This window comes from Mustela nigripes, chromosome 4 (assembly GCF_022355385.1).
Source record: "Mustela nigripes isolate SB6536 chromosome 4, MUSNIG.SB6536, whole genome shotgun sequence".
NCBI lineage: Eukaryota > Metazoa > Chordata > Mammalia > Carnivora > Mustelidae > Mustela > Mustela nigripes.
Window position 1 is genome coordinate 67,997,682 of NC_081560.1, and position 12,395 is coordinate 68,010,076.

Genomic DNA, 12,395 nt, shown 5'->3' on the forward strand with positions numbered 1-12,395 from the left:
ATCCCAGGACCCTGGGATCATGACCTGAGCTGAAGGCATACGCTTAAGTGACTGAGACACCCAGGCGTCCCTCCTCCACTAATTTCTTATCTGAATCAAGGCAACAGCTTCCTGAATGGTTTCTGGCTGGCAGGCTTGCCCTCCCCTATTCCACTCTCTATCCTTTGTCAATGTGACTTTACAAAACATACAGTTGGCTAAGTCACTCCTCTGCTCAAAATACTTTAATGGCGCGTCCTCACTTTCCAGATTAAACCCAGGTCATATAAGGTCCTTCATGGTCTGTCACTGTCTAACTCCTCTGCTTCATCTCTTACCACCCCCTTACCTCCTCTACCCCCCACTCTAAGTCTCTGTCTCATGGGCTAGTTCTCAGGTTCACAGGACAGCCTCTGTGCCCAGGAGTTTCATAATCACTCTTAATGGGATGCCTTGTCTGTGTTGTTTCTAACAGTAACTCCCGGATCAAATCCTCCAAACAATGCTGACGAGCCAGCCACCACCCCCGCTTCCCTCTCACGGGCTCCCTTAGCATTATGTGTGTTCCTCCGTTAAAGACCTTGTCAAACTGTGCTATGGTTTTTGTTTCCCACTTATGTCTCTTAGTAGTCTGTAAGCTGTCTCTGAGCATAGGGACTTATTTTTATTAACTTCTAAATCTAGTGTCTTATAACTCCTAGCACATAATCAACTATGTCAAAATCTATTAAAATACAAATGGTCTTTTTATTTCAGTGACTCTGCTCTCAGTAGAAAGACCTTATATTTAATCCTTTGTTGTCAAATAATGCCAATAATTAAAGGCATAAGTGCAAGAACCACAACCAGTAAAATAATGACTCTCAAGTGACTAGAAATACGTGCTTACCCTGTGTGAGCTCTGTGCTGTGTGTGTAATTAAACAAACAGGGGAGGAATCTTGGCGGGGGTGGGGGGCATATTTCTGAGAGGGCTTTCATGAAAATTCCATTCCTACCTGGCATTCCCATAAGGCAGCCCCATTAGAAACAGCAACAGGATTATAGCAGAGCGTATCACTCTTTGCTTATAGATGTCTTCATTTTTCCCCTTCCTTTCACTAAGCTATATATATATTTAACAGAAGGCGGCCCTTAAAAGTGGAAACATCCACTTTTTTTTTCTGTCCAAACTGATTGAAGCTGAGTCTTCTAGGTGGACGTACTCATTTGTTCAGCAGCCTCAACTGAAGAAAACTGGAGGGAGTCACAACTTGCTGGCTGATGCAGAGGAAGGAAGTGTGATCCTACAGCAAGACACATGCATATGGCCACCAGGGGAAGTCATCGTTCTTTATTAGAAAACACTCTGCAGAGGCTGAATCCAAAGCCCCATTAGGAAAGGCCTTTGATTCAGAGCCCATTTGAAGAAACTAATATCCAGATAAACACAGAAGTCTCCAGACTGTCCATCTGAAGTTTAACTACGTCACACGTGAAAGGCAACTCTGTAAACATCAACACCATAGTAGCCGCTGAGCAGCCAGATGTGTCTGCACTAATATCCTGCAGCTTCACATCTGGGACTCATCGTTGGCTCCCACTTGTAGCTTTTCTTTTTTCCATTAAAAAAATAGTTGAAATTATTTGGCTTTCAAACCCTTTTTGAAAATAGGGGGAATTCTAGTAAAATATAAGGGAAATGCCTTTGGCTTAAATTCTACAACTGGCATCATAAATCCTAAGGATACTGATTTAACTCATATCTCATTCAAGTTTTTCTGATTTTGAAGTTTCCTCTTAGATATCTTTTTCTGCTGTGTTTGAACGTGACTAGTCATATTTTCTTACTCTCAAGTGAAGAGTAAATCTCTGAACCATTATTTAAATCTTGAATGCTAAAATTCTGATTTTTATTTATTTATATATTTATTTATTAAAGATTTTATTTATTTATTTATTTGACAGAGAGAAATCACAAGTAGATGGAGAGGCAGGCAGAGAGAGACAGAGGGAAGCAGGCTCCCTGCTGAGCAGAGAGCCCGATGCGGGACTCTATCCCAGCACCCTGAGATCATGACCTGAGCCGAAGGCAGCGGCTTAACCCACTGAGCCACCCAGGCGCCCTAAAATTATGATTTTTAAAGGGAATGTGAACACTTGTGGAGCTTATAATTCCTCATCAGGTTGAATTATCCAACCTTTAACCTAGGAGAACTTTACCTGAAAATTACCAGGTCTGCTCTCAAGCTGTTTGCTTCTATAGAGAAATAAAGCCTGACATTCATCAGAGGGGAAGGAACCAACATGTTTCAGTGCCTGTTACATGCCAGACACCAAGCCGGGTGCTACATGAACTCATTTGGTCCTTGCAATCCTCTAAAGTAGAAGCGGTTTTCCCATTTCTATAGACGAAGAAGCCAAGGGTCTTGGGCTAAGTACTGGGCCCTGTCAGGCAGTGTGTTATTAGGAGAGAAGAAGGGGCGGGGGATATGGACCAGGGTGCAGATAGGAGGGTTTGCTTATCTGCCTGGTCTGCGGTGATTCTCCCAGCTTTGGAGATCACCTCAACATTCGGGTATCTGACTTCCCAGGGACAATTAGTTCCCTGCAGAGTTGGTACATGACCCAGAGCAAATCACAGCCTCTGGACTGGCTGGGGCACATTTGGAAGTGAGACACAGAATCCAGGGCTGGCGAATGGGTCAGGTTATGACAGCATCCTATCGGTGAGGTCCCTCAAGCGGTCCAGACTGCTACTCTTCCTGAGTCCAGTTCTTCCTCTCTTCCATGGATCCCCTAAGTACACCAGTTCCTCTCCAATACATCCCCTCTTTTGCTCACGCTGGCCCAGAGGTAAAGTTTTCTTAACTAATGCCATGGAGGGCATGTCCAGGAGACGTTAGTTTGTAGCCTTTGGCTGGGAGGCAGGTTACACGAAGCTATAAGCAAGAAGAAAGGGCTTGAAATGCCTCTGGGCTTCATCACAGAGGCCATTGAGTACAGGCTGGTGACTTTAGACTTCACTCTGGGGACAGTGGGGGTTATAATCAGCAACTACTAATACTACTGCTACTGTGCTTTTGCTGGGATGTCACATTGATTGAGCACTTTTTATGTACTAGACACTGTTTAAGTCCTATGGCCATAAATACATTAACTCATATAATACTCACAATAAGCATGTGAGCTCAGTATGATTACCGTCATTTTATGAACGAGGAAGCTGAAGCAAAGAGAAGCCAAGCAACTTGCCCAAAGTGACAGTAAGGAATCTTTACGAACATCAGTCTGGTCAAAATACTTATAAGGACTCAACAGTCGAAAGGCTGGAGGCAGAAAGACCAATTAGGAAGTTGTCTCCTAATACAAGCAAGAAGCAGAGGGTGTGGCATAAAGTCAGGGTCAAAGTTACGTTGGTGGACTTGAGTTGGTGTCTGCAGCAGTCTTCTTGCTACTGTAAATGTGACTGGATTTGGAAACTGAATAGACTATTAGAGATTACTCAGCTGTATACACTGGGTGACTACAAGGTTGGAGGAGGCGGTTTCCCTGTGAGAGGATTCTATGCGGCGGGACTAAGGTGTGAGTGTGGTTTGGGACAAGGCTGGAAAAGCCGTCGTGCGGTATGTGGAGAGTGTTAATTGACTCGCACTGTTCGACAACTGTCAGTGAATGACAAAGCTGACCTAATTCCCCCCAAGGGACCCAGTTTCTTCCAGGGTATAATGTTTGGTGGATATCTGGCAAATATTGCAAAGTTAAAGGGTTCTTATTTGAGAAGCCAAGGAGATCAAAGCCAAGCTATGCAGAAACCTCATAGTTTCTTCCTTTTCTCCCCACTCAGTTCCACTCAGGCAAACACCCTGACACATATGCCACTTCGAGGCTCCAAGATTGTGCCTCTCTCCTTGTTTTCTTTCCTGATATTATTGAATTCCATCTAGACCCATTCAGATCTCTTCATCTCCTAAGCATATAAACCTGGTCCTTTGAACCCCATAAAATGTTATGAGTAAATTAAAAAAAAAAAAAGTTATGATGTAGGAGCTGAGGGTTCCAATTCCTTTTTTTTTTTTTTTCCTTTAGTAGTCTCCATGACCAGTGTGACACTTGAACTCACAATCCTGAGATCAAGAGTCACATGCTCTCCTGACGGAGCCAGCCAGTTACCCCTCCAATTCCTTTTTCTCAGGCTCTGTATAAAATACGCTTTTCAGAACTATAAACCTCTTCCCTACAGTGTAGATGAGCAGGTTACACAAAAATGGTGAAAAGTAAATGTAGTGTCCCCATGGTAGAGTTTCTGTCCTTTAAAATTTCAGTTCTTAAAAAAACCAAAAAAACAAAAACAAAAACAAAAACACTCCCCAAAACCCCATCACACAAACCCTATGTGGAAACAAATCCATCTAGGGTCCATATGGCCATTGTACACCGTGGCCAGCCCCACTGAGGCTGGGCCTGCCAATTCCTCAGGGAGCTTTACCAACCGACCTGGGAACACAGTAGAAGTTGCCTTTGAACGTGTCAGATAAGGTTCCTGTGTAATTTCCAGACTCCGAACAAGTGAACGAGCCAAGCTAAGTGTTTCCTCAGGCTTGGATCTAATTTCTGTGCGTACACCCGAGCATGTTCGCAGACCACCCACACACCGGCGGCAAGTGGCTGGGCCCCTGCTTGTGTTAGTGTCTGCACAATCAGGCACTCGAGCTCTGGTGTTTGAATGTAAAAGGAGGTTCGAGAGGGGAGAACTCCAGCCCACTTGGTGGCTGATGACAGTCCGGTGGTGAGGGATTACACTCCTCTTCAAACGAGCAAAGGAAACGAGAGAGAGAGAGAGACAAATGAAGAAACAGACTCTGAACTAGAGCGAAGGCACTGACGGTTACCGGGGGCGGGGGGTAGGAGGGTGGAGATGGGAGCACACTTATCACAACGAGTGCGGAGTCGTGTACAGAAGTGTCGAATCACTCTACCGTCCCCCTGGAACTGATACAACACTGTATGTTAACTGTCCTGGAATTAAAGTAAAACATTTAATCAAAATAAAGAAAAGGAGACTCAAGAGGAGAGAACACCGGCCCACTTGGTGGCTGATGACAGGTGGGCTCTGGGATTCCGCTCCCTTCAGTGCTCCTGTACTCCAGCAGGATTAGACGAGGCCCTTCGCATTGTCTGTCTCTCAGTTCTGTCTAGAACACACTCTTTCTCCCCTCCAGTCTAAATCCCAGTCGTCTAGAGACAGATCCTGACCTCCACTACCTCTGCAGGCCTGTGCTGTCTGCCTCTTGCTGTTCGGAACTTACAACCTCTCTTGGTTCCAGATTCCAGACCACATCCTAGCACACATCCTAGCTGAGTGATTTTTAGCAAGTTACTTAAGCTTCCCCGAGGCTCAATTTCCTCAGCTGCACAAGGACGAATATTAATGGTTGCTGCCTCATCGGAGTTAAGAAACTGAAATAAGAAGGTGCCTTCAGAGCAGTTGGCACAGTGCTTAGCACATAAAATACACAAATGAAAAGCTAGCCTTGATTATTATTCCCCATAAGAACATACACTGTAATTCCGCATAAATGTCCAGAATTTATCATTCCTATTTTCCTCGTAGCTAGTATGTCATTGTCACTGCAGGAAGGCACACAGCATGGTTCTTATGAACATGGGCTCAGGGGTCAAACCCCCTGGGTTCAAACTCCAGCCACCCCACAACTAGGCTGTATGCCTCTGTGCACATTATGTAACTGCTCAGTGCTGGGTAATTGGTCATGTAGTGCAGCTGGCTCTTCAGCAAGGTGACTTCTGCTAAATTTGCCTCCTTTCATTCTGAATACCACAATGAGGAGTACAGACTTTTTTCCTTAGAGCCAACAGGGAGTTTTGATCAAAGAGTGGAGTGATCAGATTTGCATTTTAGAAAGATTACCTGGCTAGGTGTCCAGAGATGCCCCGAGCACCACAGATGGACAAGCATGGGTTTAGGAAGACCAATGAGAAGGTTAGCAATACCACAGGCATAAGGTGATAAATACATGAGTGGAGAAATGGACAGTCTCGGTGACAGTCCAGGTCTGGGAGAGAGGGAAATAGTTGTTAATGTTAATGATGAAAGTTAATGAAGAAAGACCGCTGTATATTGTGATGTCTTTAACTTAACATGCGGTAGGGAAAAAAATAATTCAGATGTGTAACCATAATGAACTAGTGATTGCAGATTCTATGAGACAACTGAGGGGACCTGTTGGTTGTGCAAAGTAGAATTCTGGAGGGTGATGGGTGGGCGATATAAACAGGCTGCTACATGGTGGCTGAACATGGAAGTGGAAGAGCCGTCCTCCGGAGAGCATGTTGGGAGGAAGAGTAGAGGCTGAGGGCACAACCACGAGGACCACAGCGGTGGAAGAGAGATAAGAAGTTTTAGAGACGTGTGAGAACAAGCAGGAGCGAAGCTGTGGAACTCAGGGGGAAGGGTATTGTTTTTAGATTACGGGCATGTCTACAAGGCTGGATGACAAGGAAAGGAAGTCAGGGCAGAGAAAGGCTTCAAAACAGCCACAGAGTGTGATGTGGGGGAACCCCTGGGGACCTTCACAACAGCAGCAGACCAGTGGCCTGCTCCTTGTCTGGTAGCACATGGGGGTTACTCAGTACACATGAATGACGGCGTGCAAACGTTCAACTGAAAGCTCAGGAAAATGAGAAAGAAAACCAACAGGCATAGAACAGAACTGCAGGCTGGTAAACATATCTGAAGAAGTGGAGAGAAACACACTCTCTCTCTCTCTCTCACTCTCTCTCTCTCTTTTAAATACAAATGCCGTAAGAACACAGCCCAGTTCGTCCCATCCCAGCAAGAATTCTTACCTGGAGAGACCAGTCCATACAAGTGACCACTCGATGCTTGGACCAATGCTCGTCGTAGAACTGACGATTGAAAGAAAGGTTCGCTCCAGCCTGGACATCCCTAGGAGGGTTTAAACATCAAAGACAAATGTGATGATGCTTCAGAATGGGGCTTTCTCTCTGCTGTTTGTACTGAAAGAATGAGATGGCAAGAGCATGGCCCAGAACACTCTCTGAGGGCAAAGCTTCAGTTCAGATGGGAAAGGCTGATCACAATTCAAAGAGAGAATGGAGGCCTCCCTCCTGTATGAAATGGTATTCCTAGCTTCACCCCGGAAAGGTTTCCACATATTACTCCAAAGCTGGTATGAAATGTCAAGTGATTTTTCAGGTTCTCATCTTGGCCTCTCCCTCAAGTATTTGCTTCCTCCTAATAAGTTCTGTCTGAGGCGGAATTCTCTAGAAATCTCCCAGCTCTCAAGGGAAGCCCAGCACAGTTGGAGACTCTTTGATATATCAACGTCTCCTGACCTCGCCTTAGACCAGAGGTGATACGCATGTCTCCATCTACCTATAATTTCGGGCGGTCCGCAGTGTTGCCTCCCTGCTCAGCAGCCAGTGGTGTCACCATGACTCAGGCAGAGTGGAGGGCGCAGGATTCACCAGACGTATTAGACACTTAACATAGACCACAACAGCATCTGGGGCAAGGAATATACTTTGGCCAGTGTTTTCTTGGCTGATACTCCACAAAACTCCCTCTGAAGATCTCTGCACCAGTCATGCATTTGCTCCACAAGACTGAGTGCAAACTGAGTAACTTGGCTCGTTCTGTGCCAGCAGCTTTTGGATCTGCATAAAAAGCTGCCTACATTTCTTGGGCTTCAGTTCAGGAATTTTTCTGCTCTCACCTCTTTTTTGGGTTCCTCTGCTTTACCCCACTGGCGTGCACCCTGTATCACCAGCCTTCTATGGATCTTGTTCAGATGATGACTGGGCTCCAGACTACTTACTTAGGCTCCAGTCAGCTGACTGAGGACTCTTTTTTTTTCCCTCTACTAACTCGTTCTCAAATCTATCACTGCAAACTCGGGCAAGAGGTACACACGCCCAAGTAAACCAGAGGGAAACAGGACCCGGACAATCAATTGAGCCATACAGCAATGACCTTTTCAAAGAAAAATAAAGCATCTCGTAACATGCATAGTCAAAATATTATTGTCTCTTTGAAATAGCCGAAATCTGCTGCCGACTGGCTAGAACATTTTCAGAACCCCCTTTTGAAACTATTTTTGGAGGCTCTGTTATACTATCTTGAGCATCCTCAATGATAATACATTGTCCTTTGAGAATTGTATTTGAATTTTAGAAATAGTCAAAAGTCAAGTCTACTGCATAAGGCAGGTGATCTCACCTGTTCATATTGTTCTTGACCAAAAGAAATCAGTGGCTATAAACTGACTGTATTTTTCTTACAAAGCTCATAAAGTACCAACTCCTCGTACCCCCACGCTGATGGCTGGTTACCCCTGCCCTTTACAATACATACATTACAGTCTCAGAGAAAGTCACTGGGGGTCATTTGCTTTTACTGATTAGTTTTTGTTTTATCTTTAAATATATCCCTGCACATGAGTGTCCTACAAGACATAGACACACATATGGTCATGGTATCAAAAAGAAGAGAAGGATTGCAGTCTCTAGTATTTTCTCCCCACACCAATGGCGGGGTCCCATATCTCATGTTTATTTCATTTGGCTTCCTGTTTGCTTAGACATCAAAAATAGATCTCCTGGATATAACAAAGCACCTTTGCTGCTTATAGGAATGTTTTCTCAGAGGACAATGTACGTGACTCTGCCAGTCTCTATCACCTGGACTGTTCCCCAGATATCAAGTTCAAAAGCATTTCACGGAAGCACCTGATAATTACAGGGAAACACTAAGCCAGAAGTTATAACCAAAGCCTTTAGTCAAAGCTGTTCAGCAAGATCAACCCTGGAATTTCATCCTCCTCTGATTTGGTTGGTTTGGGATTTGCCTAGTCAATACATAAGTGAATTTAGAATCAACAAGAATTTATTGCAAGGTTGTTTTTTTTTTTTGTTTTGTTTTGTTTTTTAATGCACACAAGAAACTAACCCATCTTTTTCCTCTAATTCTCGACCGCTGTAGTCAAAGAAGATGTCAGAGTCTTCTGCCAGCGCTCTTTCAATTACCCGGATTGTCCGATCAAAAAAGATGAGGAATTCCTCTGAATGAAGGATCTGCTGTTTTTCTTCCTCTGTCAGCTCTCGTGGAGGGGCTTTGTAAGTAAGAGATTGTCAGGAAAGAAGAAAAGTACAATTAAAACAGTTTAAGAGGGATCCAACTCTTGAGATGACTTACCAAAAGAGTGATCAGATGGTGAAATAAAGCATTATCAATATTGATTCCAAATTGCTCCTAAGTTCACACCAAAGGTGTTTGCTGATGACCCCCCCATAATTTTACAAAAATATTTCATATCTGGACAAATCACTATTTCAAAGAGTGCAAATGGAAATAGAGTTGTGTTTGTTAGCAACCAGTTCTGAAAGTTATCTGCTTTAGAACTGAACTTGACAAACAGCGCAAAGAGTACGTAATAGCAAACTCGATAAAACTAGGTATATTGGGTATGACTGAAAGCTGCTCATGTGAAATAACTCAGAACTGTCTATAATATGATCTGGGAGGCAGCCTTCCTCGCTCTCCTAGACACATCTGTTCTACCTCAGAGCGTCAGCTGGGAAGGCCGACTGGCTCTTACACAGCTTCCACTCATCTCCGAAACGTGTCCTTCCAAACCTGCTTTCACCTGAGATATCCCCTGCTTTTAGACAAACATACAGAACAGATAAATGCTTCTATAAGACACCTCGAAATTGTTTTTATGCCTTTCTTTCTAGCATGATGAATCTTATTAAACTAAGTTTGAAGATAAAAAATGAGGCAAAGAGAGATGAATTAACTGGCTTATGTCACGGTGTCTGAAAGTCAGCTCACCTCAGAGTCCCAAGCAGCTGACACAGATTTTCCCTAGTGGCAAGGCTTCCATACAATGAGAGAGAGAGGATTAGGCACTCCCCCAGACTGAGAAGCCCTCAAGCATAGAAACTGTCCGCTGAACCTTTGTGGTTCTTCAGGAGCCCCAGGTCAGCTCCCGTGCAGACAGCATTCAGTAGACGTTTGGTGGATTACTCTCTGGAGGACCAGAAGCTTCTGGAACTGAAGGGACAGGAGGAGGGCACTGCACTGCAGTCAGCACTGAGTCCCTAGTGGAGTCTCTCACTGACGGGCTTGCCCAAACGCATTCCCAACCATCCCCGTCAGCCTTTCTACCTGGTCACCTGGTCAGAGGAGCCATGTAGGGTGTGGTCTGAGGTCAGCAGAATGTGTTACATTATTTGTTTCAGTTAATGGGTGAAGCCACTGGCCTACGAAATCTGCGCTGTCAAGAGGAATGGCTGCAGAGCCAAGACAGTGGATCTCAAGCCTTTAATGTACCGAATGTCTGCCGCCTTGCGACCTCCACTTCCCTACCCCCACCCTCAATGCTGGGGATCGGGAAGGACTCCAGAATCTGTATTTGTACAAGAAACTAAGATTATGATACTGTAGTTGGTCCACACCTTGCACAAAGCTCTCCAAGGTCATACGATAACAAAACGTAATTCATCTACTACAGCAGAAGACTGTCTCCCAAAACAGTTGGTGCCCCATAGTTTGTGGTAGCTCCATGCAGAGTTAGAAATATACCTTTGCTGCTGAAGCCTCCGGAGCCCTTAATAAGCCAATGCATACTGGGACTTTCCAGGAACCTCTGTGGAGCAGAACTGAGCAGATGTGCCTACACACTAGTTTGAGAAACTGGGGAAGCAGCAATATGCAGATGTGAGTAACAAGGACTCCACGAAACCAGCCGGGAATCCAGCGTTGCCACCGCCCTTCGCTAACTTTGCTTCTCTAACCAACTAAAGCTCTCCGAGGAGCAGTTTTTTCTATAAAACGCGGCAATGATACCTAAACTTTAAGTCTCATTTAAGGGTTAAGGATGAATATACTGGGCAAATAATGAAGTGTTCAATAAATAGTAATTAATTAGTCTGCTTTCTAAAACTCCCATAAATCAGGCATTTGAATTTTTTCACTCTTATGTAAGTTCAAGAAAACAGGTAACCAGGCAAAACGAGAAAAAAAAAATCTACAAAATGCTAGGTTCATATTTGTTTGGTAGTAGTAGTGTTACGTAAATAAATAAGCTTCACCAAAAGAGGGTATCATAGAGCTAAGAAGAGGGCCTTATTTTAAAAGCCTTGTTCAGTCTTGGTTACTGTTGATGGATGACTTGAGACCCATCTGAAATTAAGCAGAGAACTAGGACCTTTTTGTTTTTATTCTTTTTTAAAATAATATTTAAAATATCTATTCTCCTCTCTGTTTATCTTTTTGAGTTACTTCTATTTCACCTGTATCTTTCCTTACAGGTCCATTACCTTGAATAAAAAATCATATCTAAGTCATTTTCTGTAATTTTTTCTTCCCTGTAGCGTATTGTCACTTTGATCTCAGCTTTCAAGACATACAACTTCTTCTCTAAGAGAAACACAAATGGCTGATCAAAGTATATTTGCAGAGGCCAAGTTCAGGTAGGTGAAGCAGTAGCCTCTCCAGATATTATGTTTGACAATACAATATTTGGCTTGAAATTAAACTGCTACTGAAGCAAAACAAAGGATATATTTTATATTAAGCTTTGATGTCTAACAGGGATCAAATGACACGATTTGTTAGTACAAAATACTAAGATGCATGTGCAGACAAGTACTTTTTTGAAAGTCATAAACAATATTCAATATAGGAATTAAATAGGCCATAGTCATTTTTGATAAACCCCAAGACCTCCCATATTTAAAATCTTTAAATTGATAAGTGTTGCTACGATATAATGAAAACATAATGGAGTATCCAGGAACCATGACCAAAAGCTATATTCAGAGGCAAAACCTTTCCAGACACCATATTTCATAAAAGAAAATTGGTGGATTAATGGAACTTACAAGGTTCAAAATGCAAGCACAAACAATTAGAATCACAATCGTATTACTTCAGAATAGACCCCAAATTCTCCCTGATATATCTGCTTCCGCAGCTTTTCTCTATCCCCGGCACCTAATGAATTATTTTCAACATATTCACTGTATAAAAAGGTATGAATTAATTTAATAGCAAAAGGCATACCAGACCAAAATGTAAACAGTGATAATCATTGATTTTTCTTTTGAAGTTAAGCAGAAAATGCTATTATTGTAGGCCTGTTGGTGTTTTTTTTGCAACACAAAACATGGAGTATTTCTGCCAAGAACTAACAATATTTTATGCATGTAAAATGCCCTTTTTAAAAAAAAATTTCTTATGAAAAGTCAAACACATGGATATAACTAACATATGATCCAAATGACAATTTTGCACTTGCCCAAATTTACCTGAACCGTTATATTTAGCTTGAATCACAATTATGAAGAAAATGTGCTGAATTCGTGAAATTTGAAGTTTAGATGGCCCAAGTC

General features: G+C 43.1%; 1 protein-coding gene across 4 annotated transcripts in view; it reads right to left on the bottom strand.

Annotated features, from left to right (window-relative positions):
- The window catches only part of DYNC1I1 (dynein cytoplasmic 1 intermediate chain 1), a 298,287-nt gene that overhangs the window by 104,187 nt on the left and 181,705 nt on the right, over positions 1-12,395 (bottom strand). For all 4 annotated transcript variants that reach the window (XM_059396815.1, XM_059396813.1, XM_059396816.1 and 1 more), the window contains 2 exons: positions 8,947-9,109; positions 6,825-6,924 (listed from right to left, as the gene is read on the bottom strand). In XM_059396815.1, the coding sequence (XP_059252798.1) occupies positions 6,825-6,924; positions 8,947-9,109 (263 nt within the window). The remainder of the gene's footprint in view (positions 1-6,824; positions 6,925-8,946; positions 9,110-12,395) is intronic.